A 22,429-nucleotide genomic window follows, 5' to 3' on the forward strand; every position below is an offset into this window, starting at 1 on the left:
CTGGCTACTGGAAACCGAGGTAGTCCGACTGGGAAGTGGACTGAAGGTCGAGCAGAAGATTGTTCACGCGAAATCCGGCTGGCGGGACAACTTTCTTCCACTTCGGTTCAGATCCGCTTCACTCCAACAGAGCAGTGACGATTCTCCTTACAGCCTCTGACGATACTTGCTTGTCAGACGGCGGCCTTCACTGACTGAAACAAGTGTGATCACTGTATGGCTGTGCCGATGACATCTCAAGGAGTTCAATAACAGAGACGGGAGCTACCAGCAGTCATGTAAGCCAAGCTCTTCTGTGGCATGATATCTGATCTTCCTCCCAAGTGAAGATTTGACATACATATCGCGCTGAATGTCTTGGGTCACACTTTTCTCAAAGCGAGCAGCCACAAAGTTGCAATATCGAAGCTATCATTCAGCCAAAGCAAACAGGATGGCCACCCACACCAGTGCTGGGGAGTTTATCTCATATAGAGCCCTGAGCAATCTCAACCCTCCAGATCCGCAGACGAGCAAACTTCACGCGATACGCTCTCACTGCTTCCACAACCAGTACGACCCCATAAGCAACCCGAATGGCATTGTGGCCCTTGCGATTGCGGAGAACAAACTCATGCGCCAAGATATCGTCGACCACGTCAACAGCAACATGAACATTACCCCGTGGCACTTGACCTACGGACACGGTCCTGCTGGGTCTATTGAGTTGCGAAGAGCCATTGCCGAGTTTGTGACAGAGGTCTTCAAGCCGAGCATGGCGATTGGTGAAAGCCATGTAGCTGTGTGCAATGGGGCGGGATCCGCCGTGGACAATCTATCCTTCTGTCTGGGTGAGCCCGGGGACGGGATATTGGTCGGGAGGCCATTGTATGTGGGTTTCTTCCCGGATATAGAAGCAAGGGCAAAGTAAGTGTCAGTGCGGCACTGCTGCCTCTGTACAGCCTGTCGAAGCTTACACTGCTGGGGGGAACAGGGTAAGGCCCGTGCTGGTGCCTTTCGGTGACATCAATCCTACCTCGGAGGAAGCGGTTGGCTCCTATGAAGCAGCCCTGCACAAGTCGAATGCGGCTGGCGTGAAGATCCGGGCCATCTTACTTTCTAGTCCCCATAATCCGTTTGGGCGACCCTACGACAACGACTTCCTCATCGGCATAATGCGTCTCTGCGCAAAATACAATATCCACCTCATCTCGGACGAGGTCTATGCCAAATCACACTTTCCCAGTAACGACGTACCGGCCCCTCCCCCATTCGTGTCTGTCCTATTTTTCGACCTAGAGAAATATATCGACCCGACCCTTGTCCACGTCATCTATGCGATGAGCAAAGATTTCTGCGCGAACGGCGTAAGTTGTCCTTGGCCATGAATCCTGCATCGTGAAGACCAAATATGCACCCAATTGAGACGCTTTCTAGGCGCCCTTCTGATGCGCACGGCTGTTCAGTTCCGGTTGAAATGAACAGGCCTTTGACATAGTTTTAGGTTCGGATCGGTGCGGTCATCTCTCCGTCGAACGGTAGAGTGCTCAAAGCATTTCGCGCAGTAGCAAGCTTCACTCGTGCTTCACAGCTCGCCGAGCATGCCTGGTTGAACTTGCTCAACGACAAACCTTTCCAGAAATGGTACTTCCCGCTTCTCCAGCAGAAGATGACTGATTCTTACGAGTTCACGACGTCATACTTGAGGAAGCATAACATTCCGTACAACAAGGCTAGTGTTACCAGCTTTATATGGCTCGATTTGAGCAGGTATCTGAAGGAGGACAGTGTTGAGGCTGAGATAGAATTGAACTGGAAAATGGCTCACGGCGGTGTATGGGTGGCTATGGGTGCGAGCTTTGCTAGCGAGAGGAATGGCAATTTTCGAATAACATTTGCGACGCCGAGAGAAGAGTTAAGCATGGGTCTAGACAGGTAAGTCGTCAGTCGTGGTGTAGGATGGAGATCTTATACTGGTCGACTTGGTTGTTGGCTAGATGATGCTGACTCCATGCAAATAGGTTAGCCAAGGTTCTGCAAGAGGTCGGGGAAGAGACAGGTCTGTCAGAACTGCAGGGATTTTAAAGATCATCAGGTCCCTTGGCAACCGTAAGTCGGCAGCCTCGAGCTTCAGGCGTAGGAAGCCAAGCAGACCGGTGTGACATTCTCCCCAAGCAATGAAACGACCTGGGTCGAGCTTGTACTGTGCTGCATGAGATCGGAGACAACAGATACTAGCTTTGCAGTCGTACACTGCAGCGGGCGAATCGTGGTCTCGGTATTCAATCAATGGGAGAGCATACCCTCCGAGGCTCTGGACGAGATCACAGAGGGCGCTAGAGTTGTCTGGCATTTAAAGGTCGTACCGGATGTAGATGACCACAGGCGTGGGCTCGCTCCGGCGGCCGGTTAACGGAGGCAGGTAAAGATTGAGCGTCCCTTTGTGGTGACCAGTTTTCGCATATTTATATTGTGGGTCCTTTCTTTGAAGTCGTCTTGTTCCGACTGTTCTCGAATCCAAGCATCTGGAATATCCCCGTCCAAGCACTCGCGGTCTGAAGGCTGAACGGTTTGGTTGAAAAGTGCGCGCATGCGCGAATACCCTCGCTTCAGAGCTCCTCCGGAGCTCCCACATACGCCGCAAGGGCTGTGAACGCAGGTTTTGAGAATTTCGTCAAAGAGCGGCGGTCTTTGGCAAGGTCCGGTCCATCCATGTTTTGATTGACGTGTAACATGAGGAATGAAAACGATCAGGAGCTGGCGGCAAATCAATGAGGTGGAAACAATGCACGGAAAGAGATGTCATGAAGCTGATCAGCGTCTGTCAAATGCGATAGTAACGGTCATGGGGAAGAGTTAGCGGTGAATTAGGCGCCAGGTTGAAGACAGTATCAAGGCAAAGAGCAACTCACCACAACTGGGACGCGAGTAGTTACGATGCATAGTTGTACCGTTTCTCGACAGCTTGACGGAAAGAGGTAGCATCGCTGAACGACGGCACCAAAATATCTTCGGCAGGCCATGGTGATTCATTCACTGCTCACTTTCTTGACTTGAAGTTTGATTTCGGCATCACTTCTCGGCCGCTGTGGTGGACTTGTTGTTGAGGACGCGCACGGCTTCGCCATCCTTGTCGTCCACGAGGTACCTGGTAGGAATGCCAACTCTTCTGTTCCCCTAAGCCGCCCAAGCGGGCACCTGGTGGAGAGTCGTGAGTTTTTCAGCAACAAGTCAGTTGCAATCAGTTGCAAAGTGTTCGGACGCTGCTTCAGTTGAGCTAGCCCGGGACTGGACTAGCGTCCTCCTGTCGCGCTTTCGACCTTTTTTTGGATGGAAGGCGGGCGGGAGGCTCGAGAGGACACAGCTGAGGAAGACGCCGTACTTTTTATTATTGTGTCCTCCATACTTCGTACGCTGACCACATAGGCGACAGTCTACGCGAATCGCGGCCTCGGACCCAGGTTGACTATCATGTCTTGTGCTTGTGTGGTGGAAAGTGGCCGATGAACACGCCGTTACCGGTCTCGACGAAAACGGGCTCTCCCTGAATGCACCCTTTATCGCAGCCACTGCCTGACCGGCGTCTGCCACAGAAAGTGGACGGCAAAGAGTCCCTTTTGAAAAGAGAAGGTCTGGTTACGGAGTATTTATTGTCGTTGTCTGAGTCTCTCATCGAAATGACAGTCGTTTTCCTCTAGCATCGCGCCGCTCCGCTTTAGCCGATCTTTGTGTAACCGCCAGGACCCAGTTCCCAGACCGGGCGTGTGCATATCACAGCCGGGGCTTGATGAGTCCCAGTTGGCTCTCGTTTGCAGGCGGTAAGCATGCTTGTGCAGATCTGCAATGGATTGGTGCGTGACTTGCGACCTCATGCCGGCAATAAACATACATGTGAACACTCTGGCAACCGCTCACATGCAATCAGGATATTCCTTTTGGGCCTGCCATACCTGCCTCTGAAACTTTCATTCTACAGTACATATCCTCGGGCTTCCCGGATCACCGACTACGTATGAGTGCGAAGTGGCGGACGCCGGACTTCCCTCGTCAACACCATCGGAGATTGTTGTGGTCCATGCCGGGATCCAGGAGCCTGGGCTTTGCTCCACAAGCAATGCCCCTGGAGCTCTCCACGCCCTGTCACCCCTGTCCTCGTGGAGTCGATTCGTGATGTTTTTACGAAGAATCTTGGGACCCAGCCAACCCACTCGTGCTGCTGTCGAAGCCAATGAGCGTACCAACACGGATGGTGTCCATCTTTTCTCAAGTCCTGTTGACAACGTCCGCTCTCGTTCTCCGTTGGAGACAAGCTAAAATGCTTGAGCAGGCTTTGGGTGGGCCTAAGCTCGCTACATTAATTAGCTAGTGTCACGGATTAGGCCAGCCGCTTCTAACTTACGAGATATACTGTGTAGGAAAGGCGCCGGCGGCTCCAACTCCCAGAATCCCGTATGAGGTACCCCGCAGAAACTTGTCCGGGATTTTCTCCATGAAGATCCTGACAGGATGCTGTTGACACGGACGAGGTTGTCACTGGGCATGTTGTCTCTTTTCCATAAGTCTTCTGCACATCCACCGTATCTGTATGGTCCTGCGGGCCTCTCTCAGCAATCATGGCGACGGCAAAGAAACGCGTCTCGTCTCATTCGAGCCCTTACAACAGACTGGTCACGGTCGCCGTGGCCTTTGGGTCAATGGTGAGTACTATCCCTATCCCTTATCTGCCCTGCGTATCGACGACTGACCGGCATAGACATATGGGTACTGCTCGGCTATCATTGGGAGTACCATCGGACAACCAGGCTGGTATCAATACTTTGACCTTCCCATGCAAGGTGAACCAGGCTATGGAGGAAAGACGACCGACGCCATTGCAACGGCAAACGGCCTTTACAGTGCGGGAGGAGCTGTTGGAAGTCTCTTCATCGCTTGGTCCGCCACCGCCATCGGCCGGAAACGGAGTATTCAACTCGGAGCCTTGCTGGCCATCATCGGTGGTGCATTTCAAGGTGGTGCGGCGGCTTTGGCGTAAGTGACCAGCCGCTGTAATTACTGCTGCTTTGCGCCAGATGCTGATAACAATGGTTAGCATGTTCCACGTCGGACGGGTGATTAGTGGGCTGGGCATCGGTATACTCGTCACCGCCTGTCCCATGTATCTGTCGGAATTGGCACCGCCGCAAAACCGAGGATGGCTCGTTGGCCACCATGCCATTTTTCTGGTGTTTGGCTACATGCTTTCTGCGTGGCTCGGCTACGCTTGCTATTTCGCAACGGCGGACAATCCGTCCTTCGCGTGGAGGTTTCCACTCTGCGTTCAAACGCTACCGCCCCTGGTCCTGGGGATCACCTCGATATGGATCCCCAAATCACCCAGATGGCTGCTCCAAAAGGGCAGAATTGAAGAAGCTTGGACCGTCATCCGCAAATTGCGCCGCTCAGCAGACGACCCTGACGACCTCGTCGCCAAAGAGGAACTCTACCAGACAAGAGAACAACTCGCTCTCGATGCCGCCAAGCTCAAGACCGTGGGCTACGGACCTTGGATGGCCTGCTTCAAGAAGAGGAGCTACCGCAAGCGAATGATCATCGGCTTCCTGACACAATGGGGAGCCGAGTTCGCAGGCCCGCTGGTTATCAACAACTACATGGTCATTCTCCTGACCAACCTCGGGCAGACCGGATCGATGCCTCTGCTTCTCTCTGCAGTCTGGCTCACTACCGCAGGTTCGCAATCCCCCTTCCCCTTGACTTCTACCTACTAATTTAACATCTCAGGCGTAATCTACAACCCCCTGGGCGCCTGGCTCCACGACCGCGTCAACTCCCGCCGATTCATGTACATGTTCGGCACCTTCGGGTGCCTGATCACGACCTCGATCCTGTGCGCCCTCCTCGCCACCTACGCAGGCCACCCCGACATGAAAGGCGGCAACGCCGGCGGCGTGTTTATCGTCTTCCTGTACCTCACCTTCCAAGGCACCTTCTGCGACACGACCATGTACCTGTACGTGTCGGAGATTTTCCCGACCGAAATCCGCCCCATCGGCATGGGTTTCAGCCTGTTCGGCCAGTTCGCGGCGACCATCATCCTCCTGCAGACCGCACCCCTGGGATTTGTGCACATCGGCTGGAAATACTATTTGGTGATTGTCGCGTGGTGCATCGTCTACCTGCCCATGATCTACTTCTTTTGGCCCGAGACGGCGCGCCTGTCGCTCGAGGAGATTTCCAAGCAATTTGGTGATGATGTCGCCGTGCATGTGAATGATATAAGTGAGGAGCAGAGGAGGGAGCTGGACGAGTTCCTCAAGGCAAGGGATATAGTGCACGAGAACGCAGCCCCCAAGGGAGCGGATGAGCCAGGTATGCCGCCCGCGACGGAGATTGAGGAGAAAACGAGGGCAAAGGTCTGAGCGGCCTGAGCGAATGAGGAAATGAGTGGCGCCGGAGAGGAGGAATTTAAGAACACGGAAACGGCCTGTTTATCGGTATCATTTGGAACTGCAGCGGCAGCGGCGTTATCCAAATATTGTCCTGACGCTGGACAGGATACGAGGCCAATGGGTAGATAACCCACCAGTTTACAGCTCTGTTAGATTCAAATCACGGCCTAGATTGGGGTCATCCTAATTCTCATTCGAGTGCTCATGCTCATGTTCATGCTCATGCTCGCGTGAATACACTCGGTCTTCAAGGAACGAATGAATCAATGAGTGAATGCCTTCCTCCTCTGAGAATTCAATCTACACTCGCTGTGAGCTCGCCATCCTTGGCACTAGCTCGGGCCCAGACAAGTCTATACAAGTCCTCTCGTGTCCCACCATGTCACATCGTGTGGATGGAAACTCTGGATGCGTCTAACCTATCCCATCGCAGTCCACCTTCCGCTTCGAATCGGTGGTCCATCAGCCCGTCGCATTGGAGCTTCAAGGTCTTCGCGCTCAGAAGATGGCGATGCAATTCGGCGGACTCGACACTCCGCCAGGCATGTTGAAGGGCGCGCTCGCGACAAAAAAGTCCCATCTCCCTTCTCTGGCGCACATGCCACTCAAGGCCTCGAGATCGAACAGTTCACCGACGGGCATTCCCCAGCCGGCGAGGAGATATTCGTGCATGAAGAGACCGTCAACTTCTGCCTCGCCTTCACCGCCACGAGGATAGCTTTTCTTGGGAGGATAGACTTCGAAGGAAATCGCATCGCTAGCAACGGCCGCGAACCCGCTGTCCCATAGCCAGCGGAGCATTTCTTCTGTGCCTTCGACGCCGGCATGTTGAGGTTTTGTTGATACCGCGTACTCGGCCTTCTCGTCCGATGTCATCTGCGTGTCCCATTGCTTGGTGACGCCGATGCGCACGAAAAGGATATCGCCTCTTCTGAAGGTGAGGTTCTCTTCTTGCGCGATCTCGAGAAGTACGCTGAGAGGAATCGAATGGTCGCTGAATGTCGAGTATTTGATAGCTCGTTTCTCGGCATACGCCACGTAGTCTAGCAGCACGCCGCGGCCGCAGATGCCTTCCTTCGCCCAATACTGTAGGCCTATTCGGTGATTCGTGGGATCCATGATCTCCTGCTTGGTGACACCTCCGTAGAATAGTCGCCTGTCGGGCTCATCTTCGGTCGGAATCGGCTGCGAGAAGTGTCGAAGTCCATCCCACTGACTGCTTTGTTGTGGATTGAAAGTGTAGATATCGTCAAAGGCAGCACCATCCAACAAGCCCACTATCTCGTGTTTGCAAGGCGATCGGCCAAAGTTGGCGATCTCCAGCTTATTCAGTTCCCAGCCGAGACTGACCCTCCGACCGGAGCGTATGCAGCTCGCTGCAGCGGAAGCAACAACGTCGGGAGTAAGCAAGACCAGACGACCGAGGCCTTCTTCCCTGCTGCCGGGCTCATTCGGCCAAACTTGCTTCCTGTTTGGCAAGTCGTCGAATGGTGTCAAGTGCAGAGAGTGAATCGACGGGTCCTCGCCGCGGTTGCCATTGTCAGGCTGGTGCGGTGAGAGTTCACCCATAAGTGAAATGAAAATGAGATTGACCTGTCTGGTGCCACACAATCCTAGATCGCTTGGAATGACCAGGAGGGGAAGTGGAAGCCGTAACGATCGTCAGTCTCGTAGATAGCCCTACGGACAGGCTGTTGCCGAGAGCGCTGGATCACGAGGCCTCGTGATCGATAGACGATATGTTCCGAAGTGTATTCTTGGCCAGCACCCAGAGACGCGGAGAGCAATACGAACGGGTGTTTTCCGCAAGAAGCGAGTCCTTGAGTGACGACGAGTCTGAAGGACGGAATGAATCTTGGCGTTCGTGACTGCCTCGTATTCACTGCCATGTGAATCTTGTCAGTTCACCCCACTTGGTATTCACTGCTGTCAGTCTCTTTCAGTGGGCAGCTTCGGACTTCGGAGGCGCCGCAAGAGAACTTTCGGATACCACACTGGAGAAGCTACCACGGTGAATAAGCCAGAAGGTTCCTCTGTCCCTGCTGTGCTGGTTGGTTACCTACGTCTTAACCGCGGGGAGAATCTGCTTGGTTGCGTGAGAATTTGGGGTCGAGTGCAGATTTAAGGTCCCACCATACTGGGAGTTGGGGCCGTACCACTTCTCCGCCTTTGACTGCAAGCGAGCTCCCCAGGACAAAAAGTCAAAGTTGACCAATGTGCTGCAAAGATAACATCTTGGAGTGGTCCGCGTGGTCTTACATGCTGGCGAAAGTGTGAGCGGGAACAGCTTCAGTCGGCTTCGAAATTGAAGCTCTCGAGAATCCGACTAAATTTCCTCGCGAGACCCCAGTAGCGCATCTTGCGGAGCATCGCTCGTGCTTCGTCGCTGATCGCGTGGAGGCTGCCGGGACTGTAGATGCTCTCAACCGTGCCAATGCCCCAGGGTCCGCCGTTCTCGATCCAGGTGGCAATGGCTGTTCTTTGCCCGTCTAGCCGGTTCGACAAGTCGAGACGGACAGGACAAGATGCGTAGTTTGTCTCTAGAGAGGATTGGGGTCCAAACTTTGCAAAGGCCAGGATGAAAATATAGCCCATGAAAACTCGCATGATCTCGCAAGGCGCGGAGACCAGGTACTCTGGGGACGTTTCTTAGCACATGTTGGGAAGAGGACATGAAGGACTCACCGTTAGCCACAGCGATAATCTGTGCGGCGTGCCATGCCAGATTACGGGCCTTGTGAGGATTCTTCATCATGATTGCAGCAAGGCGATTCTTAGCGGACAACAGACTTGGATCCGGGTGCTTCAAGTGCGACGCTGATGTACGAAATATATGCACTACCAAGTCCATGGCTTCGTCGGCGCTGTAAAGATGGGAATAGTGACATATAAGTGAGGTCAGGTTGTAGTGGATCAGCTCGGCAGTAGAAGACAGAGCATACATTGACTCTGTAAGCGTGTTGAGGCCTTGGAGTAGAGTACTCTTTGTCTGTCGCTGAGCTGCAGCTAGAGATGGCAGCCGAAGATACTCGGAGGTGGCCATAATGTCGAGCTGTTTGATGTCCCACAGGAGTCGCCCAATGCTTTGAGCACACAGCCTCTTGCTCCATGCCGGCAGATCTTCTGGTACACCCTTGCCAGCAAGCAGGTTGCGCAGCATTCTGGCCGTGGATGCGCCCCGAGCTGTCGGTGTCAGACGCATGTAGAGCGCCGCCCAGGCCTGTAGCGTCGTCAGGGGCCTGTGCTGGTCATAGCGGAAAGGGGGTCGAAGCGGTGCAAGAGGAACCAAACGAGGTCTCATGCGGGCGAATGCAAGGGTACACAATACAAATCATGAAAATTCGGACACGTACCTGGGGCGATGGCGCGTCCCACAATGGCTCGGCACATGGTAGGAGATGAGGTAGCTCTGGGAGGTCAACTGCTCCCCGTTTTGCGGTCAGGGTACAGAGGCTGCAATCGTACTCAAAGGAAGACCAAGCAATACGTTTCTCCTGCTCATGGTCTTTCCATCGCAGCCACTCGACGGCTACATTTTCGTTCGATAATGTGTTTTTAAGGTCCTCTCGCTCAAGTTCAGTACTCACTCGCGGCTGGAGTAAGCCCATGCCGCGGAGACAGCCAATCAATACGCCCCGCGAACAATCTGCATTCTGATAGAGCCGACGGTTGCCCGAGCCCAGAGAGTAGATCTGGTGGAGGCAATTTGCTATCAGATATGGTGAATTGTAGAAGTTTGTACTATCACCGTTTCCCTGTAGCACAGCGTCAGTGACGGTATACCGCCAGTCACAAAGGTGACCCACCAGATATGCAATCATTTGGATACATATTTCACTAAGCGACCACGATTGCTCTGTCCCTTGTTGATCGTCGGAATACATCGCTCCAATGCAAGCCATGGCCGCAAGAGTGACAGTCGGTACTTTAGTCAGCTGGAAGGTAGGAATATGTACAAGAGGGAGGACAGCATGAAACTCGGAGAAGTAGAGTTCCAAGGAGTTCTTCAAGAGATCCAGGGCAGACATCATACTCACGTCCAGGGACAGGTCCATCTCGGGTAAATAAGGCGAAGACATTAGCTGTATCAGGCTTTTGATAATCACGCCATTGTCGGGTTCATTCGACAATATAGTACCGTGCAGGATATCTCGCAGTGGCGGCAGCCGACATTTCTGGGTCTCGGGGTTCCGTGTGTGATCAAAAGGCCATTGCTGAGCAGTCTGCACTTCGAAGGATTTGAGAGCCTTGCGTTCTGGGTCCTGACTCCGGTTTGGCATCAACTGCGCAGACACGGCTTGCTGGTTTCTGTTCTGCAAGGCCTCCCCTACAGCCGTAGATATAAGCGGGTTAGGATAAGCGGCTTGCAAACCGCCAGTCTGATACTGAGCTTGGAGATCCGCGTTGTTGGGGGAGTCAAATTCCAAATTGAGCCAATCGACGCCGCCTTCCACCATACCCACGATTCGCGGAGCTGGATTGGAGGCCATGAAATTGAAGTCTCCTGGCAGGTAGGCGTCGAAATGAGCCATGGGATGGCTGTACTCGGCTCCGGCATTCGTCGGGCTTGTGTTGAAGGAAGATACGATTTCGGGGGAAATCATTCCCAGTGAGTGAGGCTCGGGACCGGCTTGTAAAAACGACGTAGTGCTGCCGAAACTCGGGGGAGCCATTGGTCTACTTTGATGGCTACCATTGGCAATCATAGCTGAGGCGCCATGAACAAGCGCAAGATGCTGCCCAGGACGGCTTTGATAGCTCCCGGAGCTCTGAAAAAGGCCATCCTGATAATGATGTTGTTGCTGCTGCTGCTGCTGCTCCTGCTCTTGTTCCGGAATTTGCGACGATACCTCGTCGGACGACTCAGCCTTGGCCTCGGGAAGGCCCTCGTCGTCAGGCTCCTCATCGTTCGGATATTTGCACGATGTTGCAGCTTTCGTACATGGTATACAGGGGTGCGACCTGTCGCACTTCAACTTTTTCTTGACGCAGCGGAAGCAGGATTTTTGAGCAGATCTCTTCCGCGACATGGTCGCCTGATGAGCCGTGCGAAGATGACGCAACAAGACATCGTTCCTGGAGAACTGGCGGCTGCACTGGTCGCAGGAGTAGTGCTCACGTTGCGACGGGTGCAAGTGGGATTGAACATGGCGGGCAAGGTGACTTGGCCGAGCGACAACAAGATCGCAATTTGGGCATCGGAGAGTTCGAGCACCTTTTTCCGAGGTCTATTGGGAAGCCATCGTCAGCCTGCAGAACACTTATGTGACCTTTTCTAAAGGCATATCTAACCATTGTGAAAACATCGACACCGCTCTGGCTGAATCCGATCCGTCTCCGTCACTTGACGATGTGTGAAGTTCGCGGCAGGAGAACAACCATTTCATGCATGGTCGTGAGATGCGAATCAGACCTGCCGTCAACTGGAGCGAACGTGCCGCGTGCGATGGTACTTGTAAGTAACGGCCAATCGAAGTGCAGGCGTAGCAGCTTCCCATCGAACGCAGGCGCAGGGAGTTGAGCGGAGTACATAGGATGAAAGATGCGGGCAAGATGCAGAATGGCGGAATCGGAATCAGAATCTGGGGAAGGGGAAGGGAAAGTGCGCCTAGCCCAAACTCTCGGGCATCCACAGTCGGTAAGACCCTTGGCCTAAGCTGCTTAGTTAGGCGGTACGTTTCCTACTGTAACGTGTTCGCCCACAGCCACCTAACAGCTAGCCCAGAGGTTCGGCGAACATGAACTACTACGTGACTCAGCTGCTAGTCAAACCTCAAGCTGAAACATTTATGTCGCGCTTCCACGCTTTCGTGTTCCTCAAAGGTACATGGTATTTCATACAACAGTCGTCTTCCGTCAGACCGAGTGCGCTTCCATACCAAGCGCCCCCTGTGGGCAATACTTCGAGAGGGCCATAAGAAATCACGCCCTCTCTCCCAGACTGAAGGAGTCTTGAGATGACCAGAGGGACTGTTCGCAGTCGTGCGCACGTACTCCATACACTTGCTGCAACTGCTGAGTGCTCCGATTGAACCAGGTCTTCAGTACCACATCTCCCCGTCACCATGATCGTTGGGAGCAATTTGTTTTCCCATGCCACACCAATACGGAGAAAACGCCGCTGGCCCCAATGGTTCGCCAGCAATATGTAACGATGGCAACGGCACGATCGGCAACCCGAGGTTTGACACCGATGTGGGGAAATCCAACTGACACTTACGGTTCCTTTGCGAGTTGGAGATGCAGGTAAAGTCCGGGTAATTAATGCGCCCTCCAGGCCCTCGCACGCCCACCGCTTGGTCAGACGGTGCAAGTCGGGCATCTTCCAGACAGTGAACCTACGAGTCAAATTCGAATCACGTCAACAGGGAGATTCGCATCTGTCGAGCATGGCTAACTCAACGAAGCTGGTATCAGCCGCGACGGTACAGTCCCACAAAACGCGAGATGATTGCTGGATTGTGGTTGGGGGCAAGGTGTACAACATGTCGAGATTCGCACCAGAGCGTGAGTACAACGTCCTCCCAGAGACCTCAGTCATTTCTTGGTTCTAGGTGGCCTTGTTTCGATGAAGTCGCCATGTCGGACTGTTACGGACAAGCTACGTCTCGATTCGTCCGTCCCTGTCTATGAGTCTTCTCGCTGATACAGCCTCGAGCACGGCAGACCCCGGCGGAGCAGAGATTATATATGCTTATGCTGGGCGAGACGCCACCGAGGCCTATCTCGAGGTACATGAGCCGAATCTTATAGCATCCACACTGCCACCAAACGAACATATCGGCGATCTAGATCCGGGTACAGCGTTCCCAGATGAGCCACCATCGAAAACCCAGCAAAGGAAAGCCGAGAAGCCACCCCTCGAGACATTTATCAATCTTTACGATTTCGAAGATGCGGCGCGGCAGTCTCTCTCTGAGAAGAGCTGGACGTTCATCTCTGGAGCGTCGAATGACAACGTCTCAAGGGATGTAGGTTCTCCCTTTGCCCATCCTGGACACAGCCTTGCACCTTGTCACTGTTGGTGCGAGCTGACAAAGCTTCCTAGGCCAACCACGACATGTTCCGGAAGATCTGGTTCAGGCCTCGAATCCTCCGCAACGTGGCGACCGTCTCCACGAAAGGTACGATGATGGGTACCCCCGTGTCACTTCCCATCTGGATAGCGCCAATGGGTGTGGGCAAGACGGCCGGACCAGAGGGCGAGCTGGCTCTGAGCAGGGGCGCCGCTGCGAGTGGCATTGTGTATACTGTGGGCGTGCCGATCTCGCAGCATGATTGTCCCCAGCTAATCGGACCAGATTTCGACCACGTCCTCATTTCCACTGCTTGAAATTCTAGATGCCGCACCGAAAGACTACCCCTTCTTCTTCCAACTGTACATCAACAAAGACCGATCAAAAACCGAAGAACTACTTCGAGTAGTCGACAGCCGGCCACAGATCAAGGCCCTCTTCGTCACCGTCGACCTACCCGTCGTGTCGAAAAGAGAAGCCGACGAACGAATCAAGGTCGACACACTCTACTCCAGCGGTCTGGGGCGCCCGACTACCACGGACAACAAGGGTGCTGGCCTTGCCAGGTCAGTCGGTTCTTTCATCGACCCAGCATTCTCGTGGGACGATCTCGCGTGGCTGCGTCGACACACGAAACTGCCGATCATCCTGAAGGGTATCCAGTCAGCAGCCGATGCCAGACTCGCAATGCACATGGGCTGCCAAGGGATCGTGATAAGCAATCATGGGGGAAGAGCGCTCGACGGGGCTCCCGCGTCGATACTCGCGCTTCTGGAGCTCCACCGAGAGTGTGCCGAGGTGTTTGACCACATGGAGGTCTTCATCGACGGAGGGTTCCGACGAGGCTCCGATATCCTCAAGGCGATATGCCTCGGCGCGAGCGGCGTTGGCCTAGGTCGACCGTTCATGTATGCCATCAACTACGGAACGGAGGGTGTCGTCCACCTTGCGAGCAGTAAGTCTGGCCTGTACCTGCTTTACTTGACCGACATCCACTGACTCGAACCCACACCCAGTTCTGAAGGACGAGGTGGAAACGGCCATGCGATTGGCAGGACTCCAGATCCTAGATGAAGCAGATCCCGCGTTCGTCAATACCGCTGAGCTGGACCCGCTTGTCCCTCGCGGGTCTCTACACCCGTATGCTCGCAAACGTGCAGGGGCTCGTAGACAATACCGTCTCTGAACATCAGATATCGGGGTAGAAAGCCCGTCTCGGAACACGTCACAGTGGATGGATGGGTTTCAAACTGGTCTCATCGTCGTTGACCAAGGTCGGCTTTCCTGCGTCTTGGCCAACCTTGCGACATCCTAGTACGCACCACCCGCCCAGAAAAGACTTCGCTTGCATACAGAGTGTCGAATATTGACATCTTCCAGCCGATTGGCTCGTATTCAATGTTACCCCTTGCGAACGTAGCACCAGAACCGAGTTCACACCGAAGCCTTTGGACAAACTAGCTTAACTAGGTACTGCAGAAGCTTGAGAAGCGTCGATTGTTCTTCCCGACAGATCATTTGCCGCATATCCGCTAAATGATCTAGGTACTTCGCAGAGCCATGCAAGGGACGGAAAGATGCGGCCTTCGAGGTACAGATGCGTAGATGGTGCAGCGCATGGGTAGGACATAAACAAGGGATGACAGTCGGCGCAAAAGTCGCATACCACGTAAATATTTACACACATAAACAGTATGAAGGTACCTTATCTGTGGATCGTCTCACCTACGGACACACAAACCAAGCAATGCCCAAGCAAGCAAGCCCGCTCAATCCGACACTCCCACGGCGCTGACTTTGACGGCGACTTCGGGCTCCTTCGCACCCGCCACCTGGCTATCCCTCCGTGCCGCCTCCGGGTCCAGATCTTTCTTGTTCTTGTTATAATACTGCGTGAAATCATGCTTCAAGACGTTGACCGCGCCCTGGAAGTCGCGGGCAAACTTGTCGTCATGCTCGGCCTTTTTGATCGTCTTGAGGAACTCGTCGTTCTCCAGCGCCTTGTCCGGATCCTGCCCGAACAGCCTGACAATGTTGGCCGACGAGATCGGGTCCACCACCTCGGAGTACTTCTGCCGCCTGACCTGCGAGTAGAGGTCGAGGATCTTGTCGTCGGCCACGCCGTCATAGATGCCTACGAGGCAATCGTACAGGCCGCCGATATCCACAATCCCGCCCGTCAGCCCCATCCCGCCGAACGGGTTGCACAGGTGGGCCGCGTCGGCGGCGAGGCAGAAGCGGCCGACGCGCATGCTAGGCGCGAGACGCTGGTGGATCTTGTAGGGGCTGAAGTTGACGACCTTGTACTGGTCCGGGTCTGGGTGGCCGGGGAGGAAAGCCTTGAATTTGGCGGGGAGGCGTTCCCGCAGCTGCTCCGTCGTCAGGCCGGGGATCTCGCCGTACGTGATGCGCCAGAGGCCGTCCTTGCCGATCCGCGCCGCCATGAACCAGTGCTCCGGGTGGATGATGAAGTTGGAGTCATGCCACCCGTAGGGCGTGAAGTCGTAGTATGTCTGCGAGCGCGTCAGCGTGAGCGGGGTTAAAAAAGGGGGTGGGCGCCGCCGACGCAACTGGTGCACTTACATTCGTGGCCACAATCTGCTCGTCCCATGTCTTGCCGGGGAACTCCCAGTCGCCGAACAGGGACCGACGGACTTGGCTGTTCGCGCCATCACATCCGATGATATACTCTGCCTCGAGCGTCTTCTCGCCGTCGGGCGTCTGCACGGTGACCCAGGCCTTGTTCTCGTCCTGGCCGATCGATTTGACCTCGTGGCTCCACGAGACCGTCGCGGTCGGCTGTCGGCCAATGTGATCCATGAGGATCCTGCCCAGTCTGTTCAGCGGCAGGCAGACCATGCGGTCCGGATCGTCGGCCATAAGTTTCATGTTCAGCCCGGCGAGGTATGTGCCGTCTAGCTTCCTCCAGCACACGCCGTCGGGCTGGAATCCTTGCTCGCGCAGGTCGTCAGCCACGCCGGCGCGCCGCAGTTCAGTCATTGCTGGGGGTCCATAGTGTGTTGCTCGGGGTTGCTCGTCTAGCTTGTCGGACTTGTCGATCAGTTGCACTGGGATACCGCGCTTCGCCAGCATCAGACCGAGCAGGAGACCCGAGGGCCCGGCTCCGACTATGATGGCCCATGGTTTCTGTGGTGTCGACATGATGCACTAGGATGGAATGTCTATACGTTACGACCTGGTTATGGAACTTGATGCCGTACCGACGAGAAGGAACCTTGAAGATGAATAAGAAGCTGTTCCTGCATTTTGGAGTAGTGGTTCATATCTTGGCTCTGGGGCCCATCTGGATCATCGGCAGATGCACTTCGGATCCCTGGAGGCGAATTCTTCGCTCCGCTTGCGGGGTCGATGTGGTCTGGAAAACAGGCAATTGTGGGGTAGTACCGATCGGCAGCTATGTCAGTAGGGGGGTGGGCTCGGAGAAGGAAATACAGTATACAGTACTCGTACAATGGGACGGCATTCGAGTATTGAAAGTCACGATAACTCACTGGCAATGGTGAAAAGCGTCGAAGTGAGTTAGAATTCCGTCGTCAACAATATTGAAGGGCCATGATTCGAGGTCACCGGCCGCAACACGGAGAGGCTGGCGATAGTTGGCGACCGACTTCTCGACTTTTGTGGACACAAAAGCCCATGAAGCCTCACAGTCCGTTCACATTCTTCTTCGCCATGCCACTTCCGAAACATGACGGGCTGGCCCGTGCAAGATGGTGGATGAATGAACGGCCATAGACAGGGCCAACAGCGTCTTTCATACTTCGCTAATATAGCAAACGAAGCAAAGTCACCAGCTCCCGCGGCTGGAGCGATCGTTTTTGAAGGAGCCTGTGCTGCTTGACGGGAGTGCCCTGGACGTTTGTGCATTCTTTTAAGGGTTAGGATCCGCACCTACAAATCTAGTGTCAGTGTTGCTCGGTCATACCCGCTTGAACGAATAAAGCCGATTTAAACTCTCACATCACTTGAATGGGGCGTTAGCAGGAGGCAGCGGGATCCGCTGAAGCAACAAGGGGGTAGCTGTAGGGGCACCACCACCGCGGCCTGGCCGCAAATCCAACTGACCCCCCTCCAAGTCCGAAGGGAGCAGTTAGCGTCGCATATGGTCCCTCGTGTGGTGTCCCATCACATTTTGGCCTATGTCAGCTCTGCAGAGGTACAGTCCAAGAACTGTACCGTGAGGCGTTGTCAACACCACATGAAGAAAGCTTGGTCAGGCGATCCTTGATCGATTAGCCTGGAGAGAAATGAGATTGACAGTAGGAGGTGGATTGCGGCAACCACATGACAAGTGTAGGATTCCAATTTCGAAACGAGTGGCAAGATGTGTGTATCCAGAAGGGTGCTTGAGGCGTATGCTGACTCTTTCATAAAAGGCCTTAAGGCTCGGGGTAAGATTATCCATACTCAACGCCAGCAAACGTAACTCCCTAGCATGTCAGCTCTCTTGACTTCGTCGACTGAGATCTGGTAACCCATTAACATTGAGCAGGTAGTTGCGAGCGCGCCATAGGATGACCTGAAGAACAGAGAGATACGGTGTGATACAAGCAGTGGAAGAGGATCCGATGGGATTCGCGTTGCCTGCAGCTTCCATGTCTTGGCAGGATCACGTGCATGTCGGTTAGATGTCGGTGCCTGCGCGACTTTCACCTCGCTCTTAATCGATTACTCGTACCAACGACCTGCTTCTGAACAATAGTCACCAGTAATCATGATCCACTGAGCTCAGTCTTGGATACGTCTGGAACCTGTGCTGATGCTGACCACAGATACCCGGAGGACTAACTAGTCTGAACAGTCCTCGGCACCCATTGATTCGTCCGCATGCCAGATTGCTGCTTCTTCATTTTGCACCGACGCAATGACAACAGGCAGCACAGCGGATGATCTTTCTCTGAGAGACTCCGTGCTGTTCATTCCTCGCGCTCGAAGAGACTTATCTTCGTAGTTGGCACCGGGAGTCCATCAACCAAGCTTTCGAGTTTCAGAACTTTCCATTGGCCATTATGTCTCGCTGACTGTGCGACTCGATCCGCGGGATCTTGTCTTGTACCATGTGCTACCAACCAAGAGTAGACGCAGCCGCCGCGCAAAGACCTTAACCATTGGACTTTGATGACAAGGACGATTACCTGACCGTATCCAAATAAGACAGCCCGAGGTTACTACCGTCCGTCAGGCAAGATCACCTGGTCTAGATCTCACTGTCTGGAATCTACGATGAAGCCCAGCGGGACGGCAAATACGAACACGGCAGCATGTTGTCTCAGCTCCTCAGTTGTTGATTTCATGGCATGCGCCCCTCCAATGAATGGCAATCGGGTGGCGCTGTCATCGTGTTTGGCGGATCTGGTAGAAGAGGTGGTCGGCCAATCAATTGGCTTACTCCTTCGTATGAGGCTGAGCAATATACAGTGATTTCTGGGCGCGCATCCATGACAACTCGAGTCCACGGATGCATGAGTACCATTATCAGGGGGCCGCTACATGGATTAACATGGCATGCCCGCTACTCCAAGTATCCGCGGGATTACTGAACATTCGGGCTGAACAGTACTTAAAGCCCTACACAACCCCTGGCCATGAGACTAAGCCGGCAGCTCAATAAACTTGAAGCATCCTGCTTCTCCTCACAGTCTCTCGCCGTACCACTCCCGACGCCGCTCTCGTCGAGTATGGCTTCGACGGCATTCAAAGTTGTCATTGTTGGCGGTGGTGTTTCGGGCCTCACACTGGCAAACGCTCTCGAACGTGCCAAAGTCGAATATGTACTTTTGGAGAGCAAGGGACAATTCGCACCTGCTGTCGGTGCCTCGATAGCAATCGGCCCGAATGGCAACCGCGTCCTCGATCAGCTAGGATGCTGTAAGTCCCCCTCACTTCATAAATCAGTCCCTTCCCTAGCTTCGCAATCTCTCGATACGTCGATCTGACGATACTGCAGATGATACGATAGAGCGACACACAGACCCTCTTGTCCATACGAGAACGTGGAAGGATGGCAAGCTGCTGAGGTTTACGGATCAGCCAGTGCTCAGTCATAAACGTTTGTGGATGCCGCCTGCTGGCAAACCCATTCTGACCTCGCTCAGGGCTCGGCTATCCCATCTACTTCTGTGACCGTCACCTTCTCCTTGCCACACTTTACGACAATATCAAGGACAAGCGTAATCTGCTTCTCAACAAGAGAGTTTCGAGAATCGACCACAACCACAAAGCTGCAACCGTCCAGTGCAAGGATGGAACCACATACACTGGAGACGTCGTTGTCGGCGCCGATGGGGTGCACAGCATTGTACGACAGGAGATGTTCCGTCATTTGGAGGTCAATGAGCCATATCTGCTGGCTCCATCTGACGAAAACGGTATGTCATGTTTCTCATCCCTCCTGGTGGAGCTCCGCTGACGATCGCAGCGATGTCATCAGAGTACAAGTGCATGTATGGCGTTTCGAAGTCAACATCAGGGCTCGACAGGCCAGAGGATGCCGGCATATTCAACCAAGTCCTTGGCCATGACCTCTCCTTCCTGCATTCAAACGACAAGTCAGGCCGCATCTTTTGGTTCATCTTTGAGAAGCTGGACACGAAACACCAATTCCCGAACATTCCCACGTTCACGGATGATGATGCTGTGGCTCTGGCGCATCGATCCTCGTCAGTCCAGATGAACGACAAGGTGAGATTCGCCGAGATTTGGGAAAACCGCTTGGCGTACAAATTGGTCCCTCTGGAAGAAGGCCTCTTTCGGCATTGGACGTGGGGACGCTTTGTATGCATTGGAGATTCGGTTCACAAGGTATAGGCGTCCCATGCTATTCCAAGAGCGAGCTGACGGTGGCAGTGGACGCCTAATATTGGGCAAGGTGGCAACAACGCAATCGAGTCCGCTGCTCTACTTGCCAACAAGTTATTCCAGCTTGCGCACCAAGCTCCTAACCTTTCGGGAAAGGAAGTGGAACAAGCAATGAAGAGTTTCTACGACAGACGGCTACCACGAGCAGCATCGACCTTCAAGCTCGCAAACCTTGTAACAAGACTAGAGGCACTCAAAAGCCCGAGGGAGGAATTCTTAATCCTATCCGTCATCCCTCGAGTTGGAGACTGGCTCATCAACCAGATCACACTTGGCACTGTAGGAGCTGAGAAAGTCGACTACTTACCGGCGCCGAAGAGATCTTTCCAAGGCACCATGCGCTTCAATCAGGCAAGTCTCCCTCCTGACGAATACTATATCCCGAGCTTCCGACTCTACCCGCTCGTTGTGGAATGCTAATCAGAAAGCAGAATTATGGAACGGGGACGAAGCAGCCATTTGCCAAAAGGGTGTCCCTTGCTCTCCCTTTCCTGCTTCTCAGCTTCCTCGCACATCGCATCTTCTCCTATATCGTGGCTCAACCTGCCTTGCAGAGTTCAGTCGCTAGGAGCCTTGCATCTGGCCAGCTCGAATTCAAAGGTCAGGTTTGCCACCTTCCGACACAGCTTAACCCGTTCGCCCTGCTTGTGACACTGTTCTCTCCCTCTCTCCTGGACATTGACCCGTTGCAAAAGATCCAGGCGGTCTCATTCCTTGTCGATTTGTCGCCCATATGGCTGATCTACATCCTCGAAGCGCATCGAAGGGCTAACGAATTCAAATTCACCTTCACACTTCCGCTTCTCTATGGAGTTGCCTTCCAGCTCTTCGGGATTGGTGTGGTCGGGCCTATTTGGTTCTTCGTGCACTATGTACAGAGTCCAGTCGCGGATTATGCGGCAAAGGACTGGCGACTCGTCAATGTTGCCGCGGCAAAGACGGCGGGCGTCGCTGTATTCCTGGCGTTCACAATTCCAACCTTGGCGATGTATTATCTGCAGGACCATAACCACCGCTTGGCCGTCAACGCAATCTGGCAAGCATTTCCGGTCCTCTCCATCCTACTTCACTACGTGCTCCGAAAGACTATTGTGAAGGATACGACAAGACACGATCGAATCTACCATGTCGAGGCCGATATGCCTTACACTAGGATGGCGATCTGGTCTTTCACCAGTATTTCGGCGTTGGTGTTCAATGCAGTCCGCTATACCGCAGGTACTTCCCTCGCGACATTATTCTTTCCGGATTGGGAACCTCTCAGATCTGCTACCTCCTCTGGGGATGGGACTTTCGACCTGGTCTCCGGCATGAGACTGTTCTTGCAGGTCGATGAGATTGTGTGCTTCGGGGCTGCATTCCTCTGGCTGGCGTATCTGATCTGGGATCTCAAGGAGGCCGAGATGACGTCTGTCAGCTGGATAAAAGTCGCCGTATTTGCTATCGCAGGCACATATCTGATCGGGCCTGGAGCGGTGGTCCTGCTCAGTTGGTGGTGGAGGGAGAACATTCTTGCCACCAAGCATCCGAAGGGATCGGTGGGTCCTGATACCTGAATCGTCAAAGGTGGCGGTGTACTTGCGGCTGCGAGGGGTGCTAGAAGTGCTGGAGGAACGCAACTTCCGCCTTATGCTTGTCAGGTGTTCCACCACGGCTGCCGACGTCCACTGGCAAGGCCGGCAGCCCCATTCCAGCGTCCCCTGGGTCTATCTCATGCTGGTTGGTCTGCTCGAGAACCGCTACTTGCCTCGAGCTGCTCATCCGATAAGCAGCAAAACTCGATTGTTATATTTCTCAGTGCATCGGTGGCCATCTTTCTGTCAAGAGGTTTCGTTTTCAGCACTTTCCGATTTCCAATGTGCGCTCCTTAGCAACTGAGATTGCATGACGGGACCAGGGTCATAGTCGTCACATACTGTGGCTGATTTGATCATGACCTGTTAGCTGTGAACGAAGGGTATTCAGCTCGAGGAGCGTCATGGACCGTGGCCATACAAGGGTCATATTGGATCACGGTGGTCCACGGCCGGTCCACGGAACACTTGCTTACAGTGGCACTTGCGGCTGATTCCAAGGCAAGCATCAATCCGGATACTTCGATAGTGCTTG

The 22,429-nt window shown here is 53.9% G+C and overlaps 7 protein-coding genes across 7 annotated transcripts; 4 read left to right on the forward strand and 3 right to left on the reverse strand.

The window, feature by feature from the left end:
• Window positions 1-433: 433 nt before the first annotated feature.
• A1O7_00798 (uncharacterized protein) lies at window positions 434-2,064 on the forward strand (the record flags this gene model as incomplete). Its single annotated transcript, XM_007754839.1, has 4 exons — window positions 434-906; window positions 974-1,346; window positions 1,484-1,914; window positions 2,001-2,064. The coding sequence occupies 4 exons, from the start codon at window positions 434-436 to the stop codon at window positions 2,062-2,064; spliced, it is 1,341 nt and encodes a 446-aa protein (XP_007753029.1).
• Window positions 2,065-4,592: 2,528 nt separating this feature from the next.
• On the forward strand, window positions 4,593-6,395 carry A1O7_00799 (uncharacterized protein; the record flags this gene model as incomplete). Its single annotated transcript, XM_007754840.1, has 4 exons — window positions 4,593-4,676; window positions 4,733-5,007; window positions 5,069-5,706; window positions 5,758-6,395. The coding sequence occupies 4 exons, from the start codon at window positions 4,593-4,595 to the stop codon at window positions 6,393-6,395; spliced, it is 1,635 nt and encodes a 544-aa protein (XP_007753030.1).
• Window positions 6,396-6,923: 528 nt separating this feature from the next.
• Window positions 6,924-7,994, reverse strand: A1O7_00800 (uncharacterized protein; the record flags this gene model as incomplete). The annotated part of the gene is made up of 1 exon (XM_007754841.1): window positions 6,924-7,994. The coding sequence occupies one exon, from the start codon at window positions 7,992-7,994 to the stop codon at window positions 6,924-6,926; it is 1,071 nt and encodes a 356-aa protein (XP_007753031.1).
• A 720-nt stretch (window positions 7,995-8,714) lies between these two features.
• Window positions 8,715-11,455, reverse strand: A1O7_00801 (uncharacterized protein; the record flags this gene model as incomplete). Its single annotated transcript, XM_007754842.1, has 4 exons — window positions 8,715-9,061; window positions 9,111-9,645; window positions 9,779-10,180; window positions 10,232-11,455. 4 exons carry the CDS (start codon window positions 11,453-11,455, stop codon window positions 8,715-8,717), a joined length of 2,508 nt encoding a protein of 835 aa, XP_007753032.1.
• A 1,359-nt stretch (window positions 11,456-12,814) lies between these two features.
• Window positions 12,815-14,627, forward strand: A1O7_00802 (L-lactate dehydrogenase (cytochrome); the record flags this gene model as incomplete). The annotated part of the gene is made up of 5 exons (XM_007754843.1): window positions 12,815-12,932; window positions 13,092-13,396; window positions 13,474-13,677; window positions 13,727-14,396; window positions 14,458-14,627. 5 exons carry the CDS (start codon window positions 12,815-12,817, stop codon window positions 14,625-14,627), a joined length of 1,467 nt encoding a protein of 488 aa, XP_007753033.1.
• A 583-nt stretch (window positions 14,628-15,210) lies between these two features.
• A1O7_00803 (uncharacterized protein) lies at window positions 15,211-16,603 on the reverse strand (the record flags this gene model as incomplete). Its single annotated transcript, XM_007754844.1, has 2 exons — window positions 15,211-15,954; window positions 16,025-16,603. 2 exons carry the CDS (start codon window positions 16,601-16,603, stop codon window positions 15,211-15,213), a joined length of 1,323 nt encoding a protein of 440 aa, XP_007753034.1.
• A 2,537-nt stretch (window positions 16,604-19,140) lies between these two features.
• On the forward strand, window positions 19,141-21,876 carry A1O7_00804 (uncharacterized protein; the record flags this gene model as incomplete). Its single annotated transcript, XM_007754845.1, has 6 exons — window positions 19,141-19,330; window positions 19,410-19,511; window positions 19,558-19,830; window positions 19,881-20,263; window positions 20,309-20,728; window positions 20,752-21,876. The coding sequence occupies 6 exons, from the start codon at window positions 19,141-19,143 to the stop codon at window positions 21,874-21,876; spliced, it is 2,493 nt and encodes an 830-aa protein (XP_007753035.1).
• Window positions 21,877-22,429: the final 553 nt, after the last annotated feature.

Source organism: Cladophialophora yegresii (genome assembly GCF_000585515.1).
Source record: "Cladophialophora yegresii CBS 114405 chromosome Unknown aczIN-supercont1.1, whole genome shotgun sequence".
Lineage (NCBI taxonomy): Eukaryota > Fungi > Ascomycota > Eurotiomycetes > Chaetothyriales > Herpotrichiellaceae > Cladophialophora > Cladophialophora yegresii.